Source organism: Physeter macrocephalus, chromosome 7, assembly GCF_002837175.3.
Source record: "Physeter macrocephalus isolate SW-GA chromosome 7, ASM283717v5, whole genome shotgun sequence".
Classification (NCBI taxonomy): Eukaryota; Metazoa; Chordata; class Mammalia; order Artiodactyla; family Physeteridae; genus Physeter; species Physeter macrocephalus.
In genome coordinates, this window is record NC_041220.1 from 21,796,100 (window position 1) to 21,814,881 (window position 18,782).

An 18,782-nucleotide genomic window follows, 5' to 3' on the forward strand; every position below is an offset into this window, starting at 1 on the left:
ATTTGATCTCACTGTTCCTCAGGCCAGTGTCTGGTCTGGCATTAGCAGCCACACAAGAGACATCAGACCATCGAATGTTCTCATCGTGCCGAGCAAATAATACATAGCATGTTCCAAAATAAACTCTTTTGAAAAGGAAGCAGGTCACTACAAAAGGACCAGCAATTATTTATTTTAAATCTTTCAGGAATAAATTCTCAAATGATCCTGCACCTCTTGTGACATTTAGATGTTGGTTGAGATCTTTTTTCCCAAAGCTGGAAAATACTGTGTTTATTCCATAAATATTTATTAGTAATGATAGTGTTAACTCTTTCTTATTTAGCTTACTATGCAGCAGGCCCTATGCTAAGTATTTTGTGGACCTAATTAAAAGTAATGCTCACAAAAGAACATGAAATTGGCCCTGCCCACCACCAGCCTAGTGCAGAACTTTTGCTGTTCTTTCTCTCCTCATCCCTTTATGTTTTTCAGTGATGAGACATATTCTTTTCACCCATAACACTAGGTCTGAGGCATGACCATCCTTAGAAAGAAACTCATTAAAAAATTTGTACTGATTTATTCTGTAACTGCTTATAGACTAGCTAGAACAAGAAAGTCAAACTGCTTATTTTTTAGAGTGCTTTTTTTTTTTCCAGTTGTCGTATGCAGACTTCTCATTAAAACACCCTTCCCTCATATTGTAGACAGATCTCGGATGGAGAGTCAAGCCTTTTCCACCATAAGGGACTGCCTTGCTTCTGGGCAGGAGGAACTCATCCTCCTGCAAGAGAAAGTCAAGAATGGGAAACTCTCTGTGGACGAAGCCCTGGAGAAATTTAAACACTGGCAGATGGGAAAGACTGGCCTGGAAATAATTCAGCAGGTAATACAGACCCCAATCCCTTCTGGAGCATTCCCTCAGGTGCAGAGCTCCAGCATCTTTGTAAGCCTCTTTCTCGTAACAAGAAATACAGGTAACTGTTCTTTTGTTTTTAACTAGCCACACACAAAAAAGAGGTTTTAAACTACCAATTAGAAGTTCGACAATACCCAGATTTCATGTTTACAAACCATCGATGAACTCAATGCTGAGACCATGTATTGCAGAGCTAATACCTAATCAACTTATAAGGCTGTCCTTAGTACAGTGCATGTTTTATGAATCTCATTGCTGAAATTAAGGTGAAACATCTTTACACTAACGTGCTCAGAATTCTGAAGAATGTATTATGTAGACCAGACTTAAAGGGAACAAGAAAATGATTGAAATCATATCAGACAATAGTCCTAAGTGAAATTTAATAAGTTTTATCTTCTCTTCTCCTTAACCTTTGGAAAAATAAATATATATATATATACATATATATCAGGATTTGCATGTATATAAATATATACATACATAAATATATATATCAGGATTTGCATATATATGAATATATATATCGGTCAGGATTTACAGAGAAATTATGCCAAGAGTATTAACTTCAGATAAGCTTGCCTTCTTTAAACATAATTTACATCCTGAGAGGGGACTGCAGTAGGTGGTTCTAAGAGGAGAATGAAAACAAAATATACTCTGTGTAATATAATATACACCCCATGACATTCCTCAGTGAGGGGTAACAGGACCATATTCTAGCTATCCAATAGGCCTTCCCACTCCCAAAATATTTTACCAGTTTTTTTCTTCTCATCATATAAAATCCCAGTACCTTAAAAGCCAGTTCTCAGACAGCTGTTTGATTAAACACATTTCATTAGCTACATTAGGCCTAAGTATAAATAATCATTAATAGCATAATATGCTACCTTTCCCAAGGATCATTTTTATTTAAAAATAATGCTTAAGAAAACGTTTTTAAACAACAGGGAAATGAATCACAATGGTGATTCAGCAATATGGCATATAGACAGGATATAGTTTAGTCAAGGGACTTTTCCAATACATCTGAGATCACAAGCCCTGTCAGAAATCACCTGTCTCTATCGATAGCTCTTGTTGTGGTTAGGTGACTGGACCTGGTCAAGATTTTGCAGTGTTAAGCAAGGGCAGTTCTTTTGCCAAACAAATGCTAAGAATGCTGATTGCAGAGTTCTGTAACGGATCGTTGTTCATGGTCAGAACTACAGTATTGCTTTCAATCCACACCACTGCCATCACCATCAAGCATCCTTCTTAGGCCAAAATGGGTAAAATGTGCCTAAGTGCAGACCTACAAATCACTTTGCTAGCAATGCTAGAAAATAAGTTATATACGTTTTGTTAAGTCCGTTGTACTTCATCCTTCTTAGACCCTTCAATAATAAAGTTTACAATTTAAAGTGATCCAACCTAAACACCTTCTTGGTAAGGATTTCACTAGTTGCTTTATTAAACCCTTGGTTGTTTATATGTTATTTGTGTATTTATATTCAATACTGTTTTAGAAAGAATTTAAGGTGGTCTATACTCAACTACTCTGAGACCAATGTGGCTTATCTAATATATAGGGATAATGGGATAATGAATACAGTAAGCAAAACAAAACAAAACAATTTAACCTGTAAATGCATGAACAAACACTAAGATTACTTTCCATTAGAGTCCAAAGTTTGTGACTCTGACTGAGGACTGTGGGAGGAATCAGTCAGTTCTTTTCCATTTCTTTCCCAAATTTATTGAGACATCATTGACTTTGTCTAAATGTAAAGTGTATAATGGGTTGATGTGATATATTGCAAAATGATAACCACCATAGCATTAGCTAACACCTCCATCGTGTCACAAAATTACCATTTTTCTGTGACGAGAACATATAATGCTAACTCTCTTAGCAACTTTCAAGTTGCTAAATATAATATATATATAATACAGTACTGTTAAATATAATCATCCTGATGTACATTAGACCCCCAGAACCTTTTTATTTTATAACTGGAAGTTGGTACCCTTTGACCAACATCAACATCTCCCCATTTCATCTACTCCTCAGCCCCTGATAACCATCATTCAACTCTGTTTCTATGAATTTGGCTTTTTTAGAGTTCACATATGTGAGATCACACAGTATTTGTCTTTCTCTATATGACTTATTTCACTTAACATAATGCCCTCAAGGTCCATCCATGTTGCCGCAAATGGTAGGATTTCCTTCTTTCTCCTTGCTGAATAATATTCCAGTGTGTGTGTGTGTGTGTGTGTGTGTGTGTGTGTGTGTGTGTGTACACACAATATACACACACACATATATATATATATATATATATATATAACACATCTTCTTTATCCATTCATCTGTTGATAGACACGTGGTTTCCATATCTTAGCTATTGCAATGAACATGGAAATGCAGCTATTTCTTTGAAATCCTGATTTCATTTCCTTTGGATAAATACCCAGAAGTAGGATTGCTGACTCATATGGTGGTACTATTTTTAATGTTTTGAGGAACCTTCATACTGATTTCCATAATGGCTGTACGAATTTACATTTCCACCAACACTGCACAAGGCTTCCCTTTTCTCCATAACCTTATCTCTTACCTTGGTCCTTTTGATGATAATCATTCTAACAGTTCTGAGGTAAGATCCTATTGTGGCTTTGATTTGCATTTCCCTGATGATAAGTGATGTTGAGAATTTTTTCATGTATCTGTTGGCCATTTTTATGTCTTCTTTGAGAGATGTCTATTCAGTTCCTCTGCCCATTTTTTAATCAGATTATATGGGATTTTTTGCTGCTGAGTTGTGTGAGTTCTTTATATATTTTGAATATTAACTCCTTCTCAGATACATGATTTGCAAATATTTTCCCTCAGTCCATAGTGTGCCTTTTCATTTTGCTGATTGTCTCTTTCGCCATGCAGAAGCTTTTTAGTCTGATGTAGTCCCAGTTGTGTATTTTTGCTTTTGGTGCTTGTGCTTTTTCAGTCATATACACAACATCGTCGCCAAGACTGATGTCGAAGAGCTTTTTCCCTGTGTTTTTTTAGTCAGTCCTTAACATAAGGGCCTGAACAAAAGTCAGAACAACAAAAAATGAATGTTCTCCCTGTTTTCCCAACATACACTCATCCCCATATACTTTTCAATATTACTCTTGTAGTTTACAAAAATGTTCATTTGTATCCTGAGGATGAATCTCTCAGAGGTAGCTGTGAAGTTATATTATTCTTGACAGAGTTATTATCCTAGGAAAATAGGAGAAAAAATGGCACAAATACAGAGTTAATAGTAGAAGAGTTTCTAGGATAGTGAAGACCCATGTAGAATCCCTGGAGTCAAAGGTGAGATGGCTGAGAAAACCTGGCCTTTAGCTCTGCTCACTCCTGCTCACAATCAGTGAGTCCCTTGCTCCACCTATAGGAAGGAACCTTTAAGGCAATGAGAACAACTGTAGGAAAAGTGGTTTCTAGGCTTCAGGGACAGCCCTTAGGAAAAGTGCTACTCTAGGTTCTCTTCTAAAAGCAGATTTTTTGAATGTTAGCTTGCTTTACCTTTCAGTTAAATAGTTAATAGATGTTCAATGTAGAATATTTGGAAAGCAAAGAAAGGTCACAGGTGAGTTAAGAAGGGAATCCAGTTTGTGTATCATTTGCTACCATGTCCCTGGCTCTTAGAAGGAATTTCTAGTAAGGCGTGTACCCTACAGAGGCTGGAGATGGGCTCAGACAGCAGCAGACCATCACTGTGCTGGCCTCCTGCTTTTGGACACCAAATAGCCAATGTAGATGCCTCAGGTGTTCGATTGGGAAAACAGGTCCCAAAAGAATTGGGCTCTGGGTTTCTACCTTGATTCTACCACTTATAACTGTGTGATTTGGGAAAGTTACTTAACCTCTCTGTAGCTCAGTTTCCATATCTGTAAAATGAGATGATGACGTTTTTTTATCCACTTCATGAAGTTGTGAGGATTAAGTAAAATAATACATGTAAAGTATCAAGGATGGTGATTGGGACATTGTAAGTACCAAATTAACACTAAGTAGTAGTGGTGGTACTGGTGATAGTAGTTAAAATTTTCATCTTAATCCATGACAAATTTGTGAATCTTGACTTCTGTTTCCTGGTTGTTCCCTCATTAAGGAAAAACTACGCCAACTACGAGATTGCATTATTGGGAAAAGGCCAGAAGAAGAAAATGTCTACAGTAAGTAAAACTTGCCTGCTATTCAAAAATAATAGAGTGGAAAATGCAAGGACAGTGGAGTCAAACAGGCCGGAGTTCAAATCTATACTGTATCACTTCCCAGCTGCTTAAACTGGACAGTGTCTTAATCCTTGGTATTCAGGGTCCTTGTCTGCGAAACAGGAATGATTATACATATATCTGGAAGTGGTTGTCCAAGTTAACAGATAAAATACTTTTCACCTTCTCTGGCCCATAATGGACCTTCAATAAATGCTAATTACTTCCTTTCCTTTGATTTCTATGTAAGTTGCAAATAAGATAATTCTGCTCCAGTTGTTTGGTGTTTTTTTGTTTTGTGTGCATGTGTGTATGAGTCATTATATAGGGTATTAAATTATTAAAGAATCACACTTTTTTTTAATAAGGTAGAATATCCTCAATATAGTCAATTCTCACAACTGTCCACATGTAGATCATTTTAAATTTTAAATTTCGTGTTGCCTTGTCCTGAAGCTATCATGCTTCTTTGCAACGCAGATTCTCCTTGCTAATAATTAACAGTTGCTCCCAGTGGGGAAAAGCATTCATTTGAATGTTAACACAAACCAAACATTATTAAGACGGTAAATCTTCTCCAAAGATAAACAACACATTCCAAAATTGAAAATAAATTACGTTGTCACTCTCTGATCACTCTGTCCCCAAGTCCCTACTCCTGCACATATAATTAAAAAATAACAACCACTAGCAAAGCTTGAAAGCTTCCATCTCTTCCATTTTCAATAATATTGCATAGCTTTTAGCTAGTACTTCATGCTGAAATTCACCATGTTAAAATTCATTTTCTTTTTTACATTATTGTGTTGTTATCTACTTTTCCATAGAGAATTCTTTAAGCTCTCTTAGAAATGTTTTCTAAAACAGAAATATACTTTCCAAAATAATGAAAGTCATAAACACAGACTAATTTACAAATATGAGTTCTACAGACCTGCATTGTAATGTGGAATAAGGGTAAAATTTTAACAATGTATAAAATTACGAACAATATAAATAATTTTACTCAGAAACATTAAATAGTAGTAGTAGCTAATATTTATTAGCTATCTACTATACACTTAATATTATCTTATTAACAACCCTTTGAGATAGGCGTTAGTCCCAATTTATAAATAAGGAAACTGAGAATCTGAGAAACTAAGAAGCCCCTAAACACACAGATTAGAGACTACAACCTACGTCTATTGGAATCCAAAGTTAATACTCTTAATCATTAGGAATTAACTAGTTCCCCTTCCAGCCAAAATGGAATAAGTAGTGCCAGACAAATCCTCCCACTGTAAGAATACAAATACTGGGCAGAAAAATGAGGCAACTGATTTCAGGAGTAGACAATAGGCAGTCTAAGACTATAATCTCAGAGAAAAACAAAATGTATGAGATATCTCTCATGATTGCCCAGGAGACTGATTTTCTGGCTACAATCTGTGCAAAGCAAGCAAGCAGTCCTGTCAAACTGAGGGGTGCAAAATCAGAATTCAGGGCAGCCAGAGCTGCTGGGATGTGTATGGTGGGTCATTGAAGAGGAGGTAGCTGCATAGAGAGGTAACCTTAGAGGGAGTGAGGGACTCCAAAAGTCTGTGGCTGAGAGATGAGCTGTACATGTACAGGGCAAGACCACTCAAGGCATACAAGATAACTGCTTTTAGCACTTTGAAGGCAGAACAGAGACACTGGAGATTGAGCAGAGCCAGGAAAAAGCCAAACTGGGGATGTTTGAGTTCTGCCCTGCCAGAGCGGAAAGGTCTCCTTAACACTTTGTTAAAACACCTGGCATCCTGCTGTGACACCCAAGAGGTATAATGAGTAAGGACTATGACTTAGAGTAAGACCTACTCTAGACACGCCCCAACAAAGCCTAAAACCAAGCCCCTACGGGAGCCCCACAGAAGACAGAGTTTGTAAGCTTAGTCCTACTGAGAGCCTTAGAAAACACCTTGGGCTAACTATAGGTCAACATTGAAAAAAGCAGAAAACCAAGCTTACCACAAGTTCATGCCAGTAATCAAATTGCCTGCTAAAACAAGAACCTACACTCATCGAAGGAATATTACAGAATCCAGAATATACAACAGATTATCTTTCTTTTTTTTTTTTTTTTGGCGGTACGCGGGCCTCTCACTGCCGCGGCCTCTCCCGTTGCGGAGCACACGCTCCGGACGCACAGGCCCAGCAGCCATGGCCAACGGGCCCAGCCGCTCCGCGGCATGTGGGATCCTCCCGGACCGGGGCACGAACCTGTGTCCCCTGCATCGGCAGGCGGACTCTCAACCACTGCGCCACCAGGGAAACCCTACAACAGATTATCTTTAAAGTCCAGTGTTCAGGGCTTTTTTTTAATAAAAGAAGAGGTATAAATAAAAAGAAAAATGTAATTCATAGAAAAGAAAAAAGAAAGCCATAAATAAAAACTGAACCTGAGATGATCCTGTTGTTGACCTTAGCAGACAAAACTTTAAATTATGAACATATTTAAACTAATGAAAAATATGGTTTTAAGGAGTATATAAATATGAAATCTCAGCAGGAAAATTGAAGCTATATAAAAGAACCAAATGGAAATTTGTAGAAATTAAAATTACAATAAGAAAAATGAAAAATTTATCAGAAGAGCTTATTAGCAGATTGGATATAGCAAAAGTAAGAGTTAATGAACTTGAAGACAGATCAACAGAAATTATCCAATATGATGAACGGGGAGATAAAAAGACTTTAAAAATGAACGGAGCCTAAGAGACATGTAGTACAATATAAGACAGTCTAGCATACATGTAATCAGAATCCCAGAGGAAAAAAGAATGCGTTTGGGCCAAAACATTTTAAAAGAAATAGTGGTCAAATACTTTCCAAATTTAAAGTAAACTACCTCCATACTGTTCCAAGAACTTCAAAAAATTCCAATTAGCATAACTGTTAAGAAAATTACATCTGGGCAACTTGTAGTCAAACTACTTCAAGTCAAGATAAAGAGGAATTCTTGAAAGCAGCCAGAGAAAAAAGACACTTTACATATAGAGGGAAAAGGATAAGCATATTCCATATTCACTACATATTCACTAATTGCTTATCAGAAACATGGAGGACTAAAGACAGTGCAGTAATATCTCTAAAGTGCTAAAAGAAAAACAAATGACCACTTAGAATTGTATATCCAGTGAAAATAACCTTCAAAAATTTGTTGAAATAGAGACATTTTCAGATAATCGAAATCAGAGAATTCATAGACAGCAAAACTGCAATGTAAGAAATGCTAAAGAATGTCATACAAGGTGAAGGGGTTATTAACAAACAAAAACTCAGATACACACTAAGGAATAAAGAACACTGAAAATTTTACAAAGCAGATAGAAATAAAATATTATGTTTTCTTTTTTCTCATAAATTATTTCAAAAACAACTGTTTAAAGCAAAATAGTAACACTTAAATTAGGAATTATAGCATATGAAGAAGGAAAAGATGTGAAAACAATTATGCAAATACAGAGTGTGCAGATAAGTGGAATTATATGGTTGCAAAATTTTTGTAACATGTAGTTCCAAGTATGGAATATAAAGAATCAGTCATAAAGAAGAGGAAAGATTAAGGTAAGAAAGATGAAGTGTCAAGTGTAAGACATGAAGCATGAAGAAGTACACTATAGTCTCTAAATAGAGTGTAAGTTAATGGTGCATATCTTAGTTATAAAGTAGATAGATAGATAGATAGATAGATAGATAAAGAAACTAATAGAGGAAATAAAATGTAACACTAAAAAGCTATTTGATTTGCCAAAAAGTAAAGCAGGAAAGTAGCAAAAACATAAACCAAATGGATTAGTAAATAACCAAGAACGAGATGTTAGTATTAAACTGAGTCATATCAATAATTGTGTTAAAGGTAAATAGATTAAAAGTATCATTTAAAAGGTAGACATTTTCCAGCCTGATAAAAAAGTAATACCCAACTTTGTGCTATCTAAAGGACATGCATTTTAAATATAAGACACAGATAGGTTAAAAGTAAAGATGGTAAAAGATCTACCATGCCAATAGTAAGCATAAGAAAGCTGGCATGGCTATATCAATACAAGACAAGATGAATTTTAATACAAAGAGTATTACAAGAGACAAAAGAAGATATTACAAATTGACAAAAGGGCAGTTCACTAGGAAGATACAAAAATCCTAAATATTTGCATACCTTAAACTGTGTATGTATTTATGAGTTTTCTCAAAACTCATGAAGCAAAATTTGATAGTACTCAGAGATGTTTTCACCTATTTCTTAGTAATTGATAGAAGAAATAGAAAAAAATCAGTAACAATATAGAAGATCTAAACAACACTGTCAGCAAACTTGACCTAATTGACTTTACAGAACAGGGCATCAAAAAATTCAGAATACATGTTTGTTTAAGGTGTACGTGGAAAGTTCAGCAAGACAGAACACATACTGGACTATCGAAAATTTTCAATAAATTTAAAAAGATTGAAATCTTCAGGGTATGTTCTCTGAAAGATTTCAGTCTTTTGAAATCTTTTATCTCTTACCACAACAGAAATAAATTAGAATTTAATTAAGAAATTAGAAAAAAATCTCTCAAAATAGTTAAGAATTAAATCCAACATTTCAAAATAACCCATGGGGTCAAATAAGAAATCACAAGGAAATATTTCAACCTGAATGATAATGAAAACACAACATTCCAAAATTGTGGAATGCAACCGAAACAGTACTTACAGGGAAATGTATGGCTATAAATGTGAAAATGGAAAAGATGAAAAATTTAAGATCAATGATCTAAGGTTCCACCTTAGGAAACTAGAAAATGAAAAGCAACTAAATCCAAAAAGAGCTGAGAGGGAAAAATAATAATAAGATCAAAAATCAATGAAACAGAGAAATAATAGAGAAAATTAACAAAACCAAAAATTAGTTAATTTAAAATGTTAATGAAATTGATGAGCCCATGGCAAAAATGATCATGCAAAAAAGAGAAAACAAGAGTTACCTATATCAGGAGTTAAAATGAGGCTATCACAACAGATCCTACAGACATTAAAAAGATTCTAAGGAGATATAATTAAGTTTTTGCCAATACATTAAACAACTCAGACAAAAAGAGCAAATTAATTAAAAATAAAACTTACCAAACCTGACTCCAAAGGGGAAAGAAAAGAAAAACCCTGCACTTCTGTGAGTAAATCTCTTTGTAGTCTGACTTTTAGAACTTTGTTAATATATTACATATTCAACAAACTAGGATGGGACCGATAAGGGGACAAGATGGAATATAAGCAGAAGAAAACGAACCTAGCAGTATTACAAATAAATAACATATCCACACTAAAGGGGGATTAAAAAAAAAACAAATAAATTTAAAAAACAGCATATTCTAAGATTAAAATTAAAAGAAAAAAAACAGTACATAAAAATTGTATTCTATACTCCAGTTAGTAGGTCTTATTTCTCTACAGGGGTATAGTTTAGCAATTTCAAAACTACTTTATGTATATCCTAGCATTGAGTAAACAAATAAATTCACTATTGATAATGAGAGCCAGGTTTCCTATTGTCAGAGAAAGGAGTTACAATTAAGGAAAGAAGGAAGCCCAGAATGAATCTTGTAGTATTGGATTGGAATTGGAGATAAAAGCATAACAACTCATGGTTGTTAATATTGGGTTGGCCAAAACGTTCGTTCGGGTTTTTCCATAAGATCATATGGAAAAACCTGAATGAATGTTTTGGCCAACCCAATATATACGTTACACATAAATATAGAAATATAGTTGTATATATATTTCCTTAGCTCTGTCTGCTGAGAGCACCTAGAAACAATGACAGCGCAGCAACAGTGAGCACATCTAGTACCCAGATCTAAGTTCACAAAAAGAAAAATAGCTAATAAGCATGTGACAACATGCTCAACATCATTAATCATCAGGAAAAAGTAAACTGAATTACACTGAGGTACGAATACACAACAAATATAGCTAAATTTTTTTTAATATTGTCAAAGTTAAGCAATTAGAATGTGGAAGAACTGGACATGCACTGCCTGCATTGCTGATGGGAGTATAAAGTGTTGTGACGACTTTAGAAATATTAAATATGCATTTACTATCAACAGATAACCTAGCTATTCAAGAGAAAGAAAAGATGGAAAATATGTTCATTCAAAAACATGTTCATGAAAGTTCATAGCAGTTTCATTCATAACAGCCAAACTGGAAACAATCCAAATGTCCAATAGGAGATTAGGTAATTATATTGTGATATATATTCACACAATGGAATACTCCTCAGCAGCAAAAAGGGATACCTACTATCACACACACAACCAGAATGCATCTCCCAGATATTATGCTGAGTGAAAGATGCCAGACACAGAAGGATACCTGCTGTAAGATCCCATTTATCTGGACTTCTAGATAAAACAAATCTATAGAGATAGAAATCAGCTCAGGGGCCATCAGGGGTAATGGTGGGTGAGAATTGAGGTAAGGGGGCACAAGGGAGTTTTCTGTGGAGATGAAATGTTCTCTGTGCTAATGGGGGTGATGGGTATACGCTGTATAGATTTGTCAAGAGTCATCAACCTATACACTTAAAAATGTGTGACTTGTACTGTATGTAAGTAGTTCTGAATAAGGTTTATTTTAAAAAATACTTGGATAGCTCAGGCTAAAAGAATATCAAAGCAGAGTAGGAGTAGCATCAACATATACACACTACTAAATGTAAAATGGATGGCTAGTGGGAGGCAGCCGCATAGCACAGGGAGATCAGTTCGATGCTTTGTGACCACCTAGAGGGGTGGGATGGGGAGGGTGGGAGGGAGACGCAAGAGGGAGGGCATTTGGAGATATATGTATACGTATAGCTGATTCACTTTGTTGTACAACAGAAACTAACACAGTATTGTGAAGCAATTATACTCCAATAAAGATCTATTTTTTAAAAAAAGAATTCATCAACAACAAAAAAGAGCGGAGTAGGAAGCTTTTATTATTATTAAGTGTCAAATATATCTAAAATCATAATAATGTGGGACAAGTGTCAGAAGGAAATAAAAATGTAAAAAGACATAGTTTCACACTTAGTGGCTGGAGGTTAGTATTTTTTAAATCACGTTGTGAAACTACACAGTCACTTCAAGGACAAAAGTAGTCAAACAATAAGAAGAAGCAACCTTAAGACAAATATTGAGCAAAACTCAGTAGAATGTGCTTTTTTTGTCTTGTAGATAAGCTCACCATTGTGCACCATCCAAATGGTAAGTGTTTGGTGTTTATAGAAGGATTTAGGACTAAAACAAAGCTCATCGTAAACCAACTTTTATATTAATGTAAACCTAATGTGATTAAGCTGGTCACTGTAAAAACTCACAGAGATTTTATATTTGTAAGCAAAACCACTTGACATCCAAAATAAATGTGAGATGATTCTAGAATAGCAATGCTAGAGGCATTGTGATGTAGTAAAAGAAGCACCTGCTTCGAACTCTGACCTGGCTCTTCACGACTTACTAGCTGTGGCCTTCGGCTTAAACTCTTTAAGCCCCAATTCCCTCATTTGTAAAATGCAGATAAGAATTCTATCAGCTCCGTGATTTGTGTCCACCTAGAGGGCTGGGATAGGGAGGGTGAGAGGGAGACGCAAGAGGGAGGAGATACGGGGATATATGTACATGTATAGCTGATTCACTTAGTTATACAGCAGAAACTAACACACCACTGTAAAGCGATTATACTCCAATAAAGATGTTAAAAAAAATTCTATTGTGGAGATTACTATAAAAACAGATGATGATTTGTGTAAATGGAGCTAACTGCTTGATAAGTGGGAGATGTTGATAGAACAAATGAAATTGGAATGGCACGCAGTAGCTGGAGGGGTTCCCTTCAGTGTGATGGGGGAGGATGGGTGCAGAAGGTAGGGAGGGTAGAGGGGAGCTGCAGGCCAGCTGGGGGCTGTCCCATGAGCTCCAAGCACTGCCTGCAGCCTGAAGCACAGGGCTGACTGCAGGCATGGAGAGGCACGTGGCTTGGATGGAAAGTGAGAAACCTGTGAGAAAAGCAGGAAGTAGCATGGGCCAAGGTGGAGCAGTAGAAACAAACTTTTATAAAATAAAAAAAAAAAGTGTGCTTTGCAATTGCCTGATTCTGGTAAATGGGGAAGAGAAAAAGAAGAAAAAGGCGTAATCAAGTGGAGCTTGTTATTCGAAGATGTTGGATTGTTTCAGAGCTGAAGCAACTCCTTGAGTAGCCTATTCTAGTCAATCCCTCTGTGTAGGAGGAATTAATACATACTTGTCAAGGGTGCTATTTAAATATGCCCCTTTTGATCTCTTTAATATTTTTTCTCTTTACCCATATCCTATTCTTTGCATTTTTTTATTTTTTATTTTTTAAAATTTATTTATTTATTTTTGCGGTACGCGGGCCTCTCACTGTTGTGGCCCCCGCCGTTGCGGAGCACAGGCTCCGGACGCGCAGGCTCAGCGGCCACGGCTCACGGGCCCAGCCGCTCCGCGGCATGTGGGATCTTCCCGGACCGGGGCACGAACCCGTGTCCCCTGCATCGGCAGGCGGACTCTCATCCACCTCGCCACCAGGGAAGCCCCATGCATATATATATTTTTAAGTGCTGAATAAAGGAATTATTAAATGTGTGAACAAGTGAAGAGATAGTAACAGAGTTTGTATTTCTAGGTAACGAAAATGCCCACAATGAAAATGTGTCATATAGCATACCCTTTGGCAATAAGGTGGGTTGTATATATCTTCATTTTTATAAAATGCAACAAAGAATTCTTTGTTGAGAAAGAATATGAAAGCCTTCTATGCTGACTATGCTTTGAAACATTCCGACAAATGTGAACTAAATGGGTCACATAAGCATTTGTGTGCAAAATCCATGAGCAATAATTGAAAGAAATTAACTCTTCTGAAAAAAGCAAAGAAAGAACTCAAAGGAAAAAGGCATTGAGGCCAAAGTGTGGATGAATTCAACAGACCAAATAAATCTTAGAAGAGTTATAAACACATCTTCTTTAGCAAAAGGAACATGATGAGCCTATTTGAACCACGATTATACAATCCTTAAAGTCTAGGTTTAAGAAAAAATGTAATGCCAAAATATTGTTCCTATAAATATGCATTACTTCACATTGTAGAGTTAACGGAAAGTAAATTGCTAACAAGAAGCCAGAAATAACACTAAGGAAAGACAGCAACAATGGAAAGCCAAGACCAGTTCAAGACAACACCACTGATGTCCTGTCCACAAATTTTTCTTCATAAAAAATTATGCTATTCCAACTATCTACATATGTGATGTAGGACATTTGCACTGTTACCCAGGGTCATCTGGCAGCTGGATTTCTTGCTAAAATCCAGAATTCGGGCCCATAACAAACCCGTTTTAGTTTACCAAATTTTAATAACCCCTTAAGCTCTCTTATGCTTCAAATAAATCATACGTAATTATAAAAGTCATTCACCCTTAAGAACTGCTTGAAGTATTTGCGTTTCTGCATCATTCTGTGGCCCACCAGTGAACTATAGACCTAATGGGTCTACAGCACATATGGACCTACTGGGTCTACAGCACATAGACTCATGAGACTCGTTTGACTGTAGCAGAATTGTGAGGTACCACCTAGCCCAGGAGTTTATGAAAATATCTTTGTTAAACAAAGATCATTCTACAAGATCTGGAGGACGATCTTGAGAGCAAGATTTTGGATAAGAGGAAAAGAATACAAATTCCCAACGCTTAGGCTATTCTCCCTCAAAAAGAAAATAAAATTTGAACTGAAGGACTTTGATGTAGTTGAGCTTTACAATGACTCTTTCCTTTAAAGATGGAGGACTGTCTTGCCAGTTGCCTCTACAAAGCTGTTTCTCTGTGACTGTGAAAGGCAACTATGACTTTATCATGTTTCTTTGTTCAGCCTTAAAATGGAGAAATGCTAACTCTGTCTATATTTTTTTCCCTTAGCTTCCTGCTCGACTCCAGGTTGAAAAGGAATTTGGTTTCTGTTGCAGGAAAGATCACTAAAGAAGGTAAAATATCAGCTATATATCAGCTATATTTTTTTAGAAAACCTAAAGCAGGCTTATTAGGAATTTGAAGGAACCATTTGTCTGGCAAACAGAATAACTTAAATATTTTACTGTCTTCTCCTAAAAGGACAAACGTGTATTTGTCAAGCTAAAGGTGATTGTTCCTTAGAAAGATTTATTATAGAGGTGATTTTATGCTAGGTAATCAATTTCAGATGATGATCCATTTTTCACTAATACATTTCCTGTGATCTTATTTTCAGGTTATTATAATAAAACTCAAGAATCTGCAGACACCTTCTGGGTAAAGCAAACTTGCATTTGGATTGCCTGCTGTCTTCAGGACAAATCTATACTAGGAAAGCAGAAGCAAGCTTTTGAATTTCAGAATTTGTCATTGCCACAATTGATTGGCATTATACCTGCTTCAGATGAGTATATCAACATTAAAATTGAATGCTGTAGAGCAACTGCATTCTTTGAAAATTCTTGCGTTTTACAATGCACTTTGCCACTGAAGCAGCTATTTCCCATTTTTAAAATTAAAGAAAAACAAGGGCAGAGAAGTTAAATGCTCTGTAGCAAAGCTACGGGGCCTTGTTTAATGGCCTAGGCTTAATCGTTTACTCCCCGCTACACTTAGAATAAGCATAGAAAATACAAATTTGTTTTGTACATATCTGCTTTTCCAGTGGATGGTCTATTTTCTGAGTTTCTCACATTCAGAGCTCTAATTATTATTGTCACATCATGTTTGCTGCAACCTTCCATTTTTTAGAGCCTGTTTGCATATAACCTTGAGAACATTATTTTTTTAACTTTCTGTGTCTCAAATTAATATACATTTCCACAACCTATATTCTCTATTAAAAGGCTTATAATTTCATCATCCCATTTCTTAGAAGCAATTTATGAGCTTAGAATAGAATGCGGTTTTATCATTCTATGATTTCTACCCACAGTTGCTGCAAATTAAATACATGTTTAAAGCTATGTCTGACTTTTCAAAATAAATGTATGAGAATTAACCACTAAATTCTTCTGCTTACCAGTTTACAGAGAGAAGTCTACCAAATATTCTTTAATTTCACTGTGTAGGGCCCATAAAGTAAACACACAAATGGTTTTTTTAGCTTCTAAACAGTGATTTATAGGGATATATATTTTAAGTGATTCTGCAAAACATTGCCCATAAGTTTCTCATGACCATTAACACTCTTAAGCTCGAGTTTTAAAAAATAACATAGTAGTTTGATCAATCCCTAATAGAAGGTGCTTCTTGATTATGACGTTTGGAAATTTGGTCCATAGTTTCACATCTAAGCTTTCAAGAAATGGAATGCCCTTCCACATACTAAGCCCCCATTTCTATGGATTGTCCCACCCAAAGAGTCATGAAAAGCAATAGGAAAACCAACTGCTTTTCTATAATTTTCTTCATCTATAAAATTCAAATGTGTCTATTATCTCTAAAGTAAGAATTTCCATATAGGCCTGTGACTGGTGCCTACAATTCCACTGTCAACTTTATTCTTATTAAAAACGTGAAATCCAGTAACAGGTAAAATGTCAACTTTTCTCATTACAAAGCAATTAGATCATTTCTTACCTGAGACCCAATTCAGGGTGGAAGTGGGAGATAAAGCATGAATGTTATTCAGTTTTTTAACATGGAAAGAAATCTAAAGTCAGCACCTCTAAGTTCTATCCTTCTGAAGTGGGCTAGTTTAGAATAAAACCATGGCAAAAAGCCCCTTTAATAGTCTCTTTCCTTAGATACTCTGGTCCTTGAAATCTTATTACTTTGTCATCACAAAGAAAGGGAGGAAAAGAAACCAAAAATAACTGAGGTCCTCCCTATGACTCCTGAACCATGGTCCCTCCCCTCCTTGACTTATTAGGCTTGTCCAGAGCATAGAAGACAGAGAAGTTTGGAGTTGGGGGATCAGAGAAGTTCACATCATGCCTGTTGCATTGAAGGAAGAGATGAAAAGTAGAGAAATGCAAAGGCGGAGGAAGGGTAATCCAAATTTAGGAATGATCCCAGATAAGACTATCCAGAAGGAAGCAATATTTTTTAATCTCTGGGCTTTTTTTTTTTTTTTTTTTTTTTTTTTTTTTGCGGTACGCGGGCCTCTCACTGCTGCGGCCTCTCCCGTTGCGGAGCACAGGCTCCGGACGCGCAAGCTCAGCGGCCATGGCTCACGGGCCCAGCCGCTCCGCGGCATGTGGGATCTTCCCGGACCGGGACACGAACCCGTGTCCCCTGCATCGGCAGGCGGACTCTCAACCACTGCGCCACCAGGGAAGCCCTCTGGGCTTTATTCTTAACATACAGAATACTGTCTTATCAAATTTGAGCCACACTGCCGAAGTTTATTTTTAGCGGTGGAAGAGATTATATGTCAGGATCTAGACTAGTAGCTAGGAAGATGTGAAATTTCCGTGTAGATTTGGGGCATTTGTCTAAGAGCCCTAGTCACTGCCAGAAAGGAAACACCTGTATGGGAAATCTTCTGAAGATTTCGTGCTGATTCTGGAAGCCTGAGCAACCAGTAGGTAATAAAATACCTTATCTTTCCTATCATCCCTTCCTCAATTTGGATTTGTTCCCAAGCCATTACTCTTAATGTACACAAGAACCAGCCCCTTCCTCTTAAATTTACTTGACTCTGACTTCTAGAGAAATTGGGACTGGAATTAAATGTTATCAAAAGAATTTTATGTTTAAAATTAATGCCCTTCTTTTCTACTTAGTTTTCTAGGATAAAGAAGAAGAAGCATCTGGACCAGTGGTTCTAGATGGGCAACTGGGGCATCTGGCAATATCTGGAGGCACTTTTTATTGTCATGACTTCAGAGAAGGTGCTCTTGGCATCTAGTGTGTGGAGACAAGGAATGCTAATGAACATCCACTAAACTACAAGACAAAGAAATGTCCTGTCCAAAATGTCAACACTTCGAGGTTGGGAAACTCTGATCTACACTATAAAGTAAAATGGGATTAACACTTAAAAGAATGTTATTAAAATAAAAACAGTTAACTTTATATGGAATTTTCTGGAAGTGGAAACCCGTGTGATAGCAGAAATCAGTGTTTTTATTTTGAAGTGCATATGGCATAACTTAAATGGACCATTAAGTACTCAAAAGAATAGATGACTCATACATTTTTGTAAATCAAACATTAGATTATTCTACCAGTGGAGACTCCAATTTTTAGACGATGAGAGTGTTCTCCGTATTGTTCTAATGAAAATGACCTTGTAACTTGAGTCATCATTATATCCTATTCATGCTGCAAGCACTTGCTCATCTGAGTTCCTTCTTCTAATGCTCAGGGGGTCTGATTTTAATAACTTGGGCTTACCTGAATTTTACTGCATATTGCTTTTCTAAATGGGTAAATATTTAGAAAAGAGGTCTGGTCATGAGCCTCATCTAGTCACTCCCAGCTAATTAGCACAGGGCTGGTATGAGGCCCCCCCCTTGCAGTACTTTCTGTAACTGTACCTGCCAACCATACTTGGTGGCCTTCCTTATTTTGTGGAGCTGACCTTTAAAGGCAGGGACT

At 36.4% G+C, this 18,782-nt stretch overlaps 1 protein-coding gene across 4 annotated transcripts in view; it reads left to right on the forward strand.

Moving 5' to 3' along the window:
- The window catches only part of BANK1 (B cell scaffold protein with ankyrin repeats 1), a 319,375-nt gene extending 303,541 nt beyond the window's left edge, over positions 1 to 15,834 (forward strand). For all 4 annotated transcript variants that reach the window (XM_028491690.1, XM_028491692.1, XM_028491691.1 and 1 more), the window contains exons 12-17: positions 690 to 868; positions 5,050 to 5,113; positions 12,385 to 12,414; positions 13,853 to 13,908; positions 15,144 to 15,208; positions 15,472 to 15,834. In XM_028491690.1, the coding sequence (XP_028347491.1) occupies positions 690 to 868; positions 5,050 to 5,113; positions 12,385 to 12,414; positions 13,853 to 13,908; positions 15,144 to 15,203 (389 nt within the window). In that variant the 3' untranslated portion in view covers positions 15,204 to 15,208; positions 15,472 to 15,834. The remainder of the gene's footprint in view (positions 1 to 689; positions 869 to 5,049; positions 5,114 to 12,384; positions 12,415 to 13,852; positions 13,909 to 15,143; positions 15,209 to 15,471) is intronic.
- Positions 15,835 to 18,782: the final 2,948 nt, after the last annotated feature.